At 40.3% G+C, this 2,500-nt stretch overlaps 1 protein-coding gene across 1 annotated transcript in view; it reads right to left on the bottom strand.

Moving 5' to 3' along the window:
- Nucleotides 1–2,500, bottom strand: part of LOC306858006 (rho GTPase-activating protein 44-like) — a 44,847-nt gene that overhangs the window by 17,002 nt on the left and 25,345 nt on the right. Inside the window, exon 11 of the mRNA XM_079398342.1 lies at nucleotides 2,295–2,406. Within this exon, the coding sequence (XP_079254468.1) occupies nucleotides 2,295–2,406 (112 nt within the window). The remainder of the gene's footprint in view (nucleotides 1–2,294; nucleotides 2,407–2,500) is intronic.

Below are 2,500 nucleotides of genomic sequence, written 5' to 3'. Positions count from 1 at the left end.
TTCAACACTATAGTCCCCATCAAGCTGGCATCTAAACTCACAGACCTCGGCCTAAACTCCTCACTCTGTGACTGGATTCAAGACTTCCTCACCGGCAGACCTCAAGTGGTGAAAGTTGGCCAGTTCACCTCAAACTCCATCACTCTTAACGTAGGAGCCCCACAGGGCTGTGTCCTGAGTCCCCTGCTCTACTCTCTCTACACGCATGACTGCGTGTCCTCTCACAGCTCCACATCTATTGTCAAATTCGCTGATGATACTGTGGTTCTGGGCCTCATCTCCAACAACGATGAGACCGCATACTTGGACGAGGTAGAGAGACTCACATCATGGTGCCAGGACAACTGTCTCTCTCTGAATGTGAGCAAAACTAAAGAGCTGATCATGGACTTCAGGAAGAGACAGCAGCAGCCCTACACACCTCTTATGATCAGTGGGACCCCTGTGGAGAGGGTGAGTAGCTTCAAGTACCTCGGTGTAAACATCTCCGAGAACCTGACTTGGACTACACACATCCAAACTCAGGTAAAGAAAGCCAGGCAAAGACTGTACCATCTGCGACAGCTGAGGAAATTCAGGGTCTCACCAGCAATCCTGAAAGCTTTCTATTCAGGGACCATAGAAAGTGTATTGACTCAGTGCATCTCAGTGTGGTATGGAAACAGCTCCAATCAGGACTGCAAAGCACTACAGAGAGTTGTGCGCTTAGCTGAGCGCATCTCAGGGTCTGCTCTCCCCTCTCTGCAGGACATCTACCTCAAACGCTGCAAAAATAGAGCTGTCAAAATCATCAAGGACTCAAATCACCCTGGTAACCAGCTATTCACTTTGCTTCCATCTGGTAAGCGCTTCCGTAGCCTGATGGCTAAAACTGAGAGACTTAGGAGGAGCTTCTTCCCCCAGGCCATCAGGCTCCTAAACTCTAACTCTGTGTCATAACATCACTTGACTCCATGTAAATATCACCATATCAATAAGCTATTCATAATTTTTCTCTACCTCATATTGCTGCTATTATATACCCTGTACAACTTTTTTGCACATTATTTTGCACATTCCTCTTAGTACTATTTAAGTCAACAACATACTGACCTGCACATTTATATTTATATTTTTTATCTATCTTTTTATTTTATTCTTTTTATTTTATTTTATTTTTTTTTTTTTTTCTACTTTTCTTCTCTTAATATTTGTATACTTTATAATTGCACTGTCCTTGGAGCGGACCTGACCTACATTTCACTGCTGGTTATACTCTGTATAATTGTGTATGTGACGAATAAAACTCTTGAATCTTGAATCTTGAATTGACTGTTAAGATAAAAATTTTGCACAATTTATTATCTGTAATACCACTATGTAGCCACTAGATGCCTGTATAGCTCTATGTCATGATCCCTAGTTGCTAAGAAATTGTCATCACACATAAATTAATTTTATTACATTTGGATTTGGATACATGTTTACATATTATCAATGGTTACTTTTTGTCTTTATCTGTTTTTTGTTCAATAAATTTGTTGTTGTTTAAAACATTGATTTGAAGAGTCAGTTTTTGCATTATTATTTCAGTCAAACCTATAAAACCCTTGTTACCCCAAACTACATATAAAAGCTTGATCAGTGGCATAAACGTAATCAGAAGGCAGCTACTTATTCCTTTGTTACTCATTGATGCGTGAACTTCCCCTTTGATTAATGTGATGCTCTGCCCTCTATGTGTACGACGCTGCTGCTACCATTAAGCGCTGTTAGAAGTGAATGATTTAATTCAGCATTTCGACACTTCCATAAGGATGCATTAAATTACAATAATATAGAATACTTTAAATAATTCGACAAAGCAGTTTAATAAAGGATGTATTGATCTCGTGAATTATTGAATTTTACTATACCAATATTTTTTAATTGGCTGTTAAAGTTTTAAATGGGAATATTACACAACACACTGATCCTGTAACAATGCATTGGCACAAAAACACACACCTTTTGGACCAATTTCACAACATGATTTCTCGACTGCCACAAATACTGCCTAAACAATTTACTGATTTTTTACACTGATTTTGTGGCCTTATTGCATGGTAAAAAAAAAGCGTTACCTTGCCAAAGCACTGACAGAACCCACTGATCTAATGGTGTTTTTGAGCGCTCTAAATGCAAACTTTGCATGCAACAACGACAGCGCTCTGATCCAATGGCCTTCAGCAGGTGGCGCCCCAGGCGACTTGCCATAGCTTGCCTATGCCTAGAAATGGTACTGATCGTTAAATATCAGCAGAGGGGAATCTCACCTGCGATGGCATGAGGATCTGCAGAATATTCCTGAAAGTCCATCACGCCGCAGTCCAGCGATGCCTTCAGCTTCTTCAGCTTCGAGGCAGATGGAGCGACTCGAAACAAACCCTGACACAAACACACACATAATACACTCACTTTTAATAGTGATATGCATCTATACTCATGCAGAGGTGGAAACAGATGATACAAACTTCAAAGA

Source organism: Barbus barbus, assembly GCF_936440315.1.
Source record: "Barbus barbus genome assembly, chromosome: 38".
Classification (NCBI taxonomy): Eukaryota; Metazoa; Chordata; class Actinopteri; order Cypriniformes; family Cyprinidae; genus Barbus; species Barbus barbus.
Note: the sequence above shows the minus strand (reverse complement) of the source record. Positions and strands in the feature narration are given on the sequence as shown.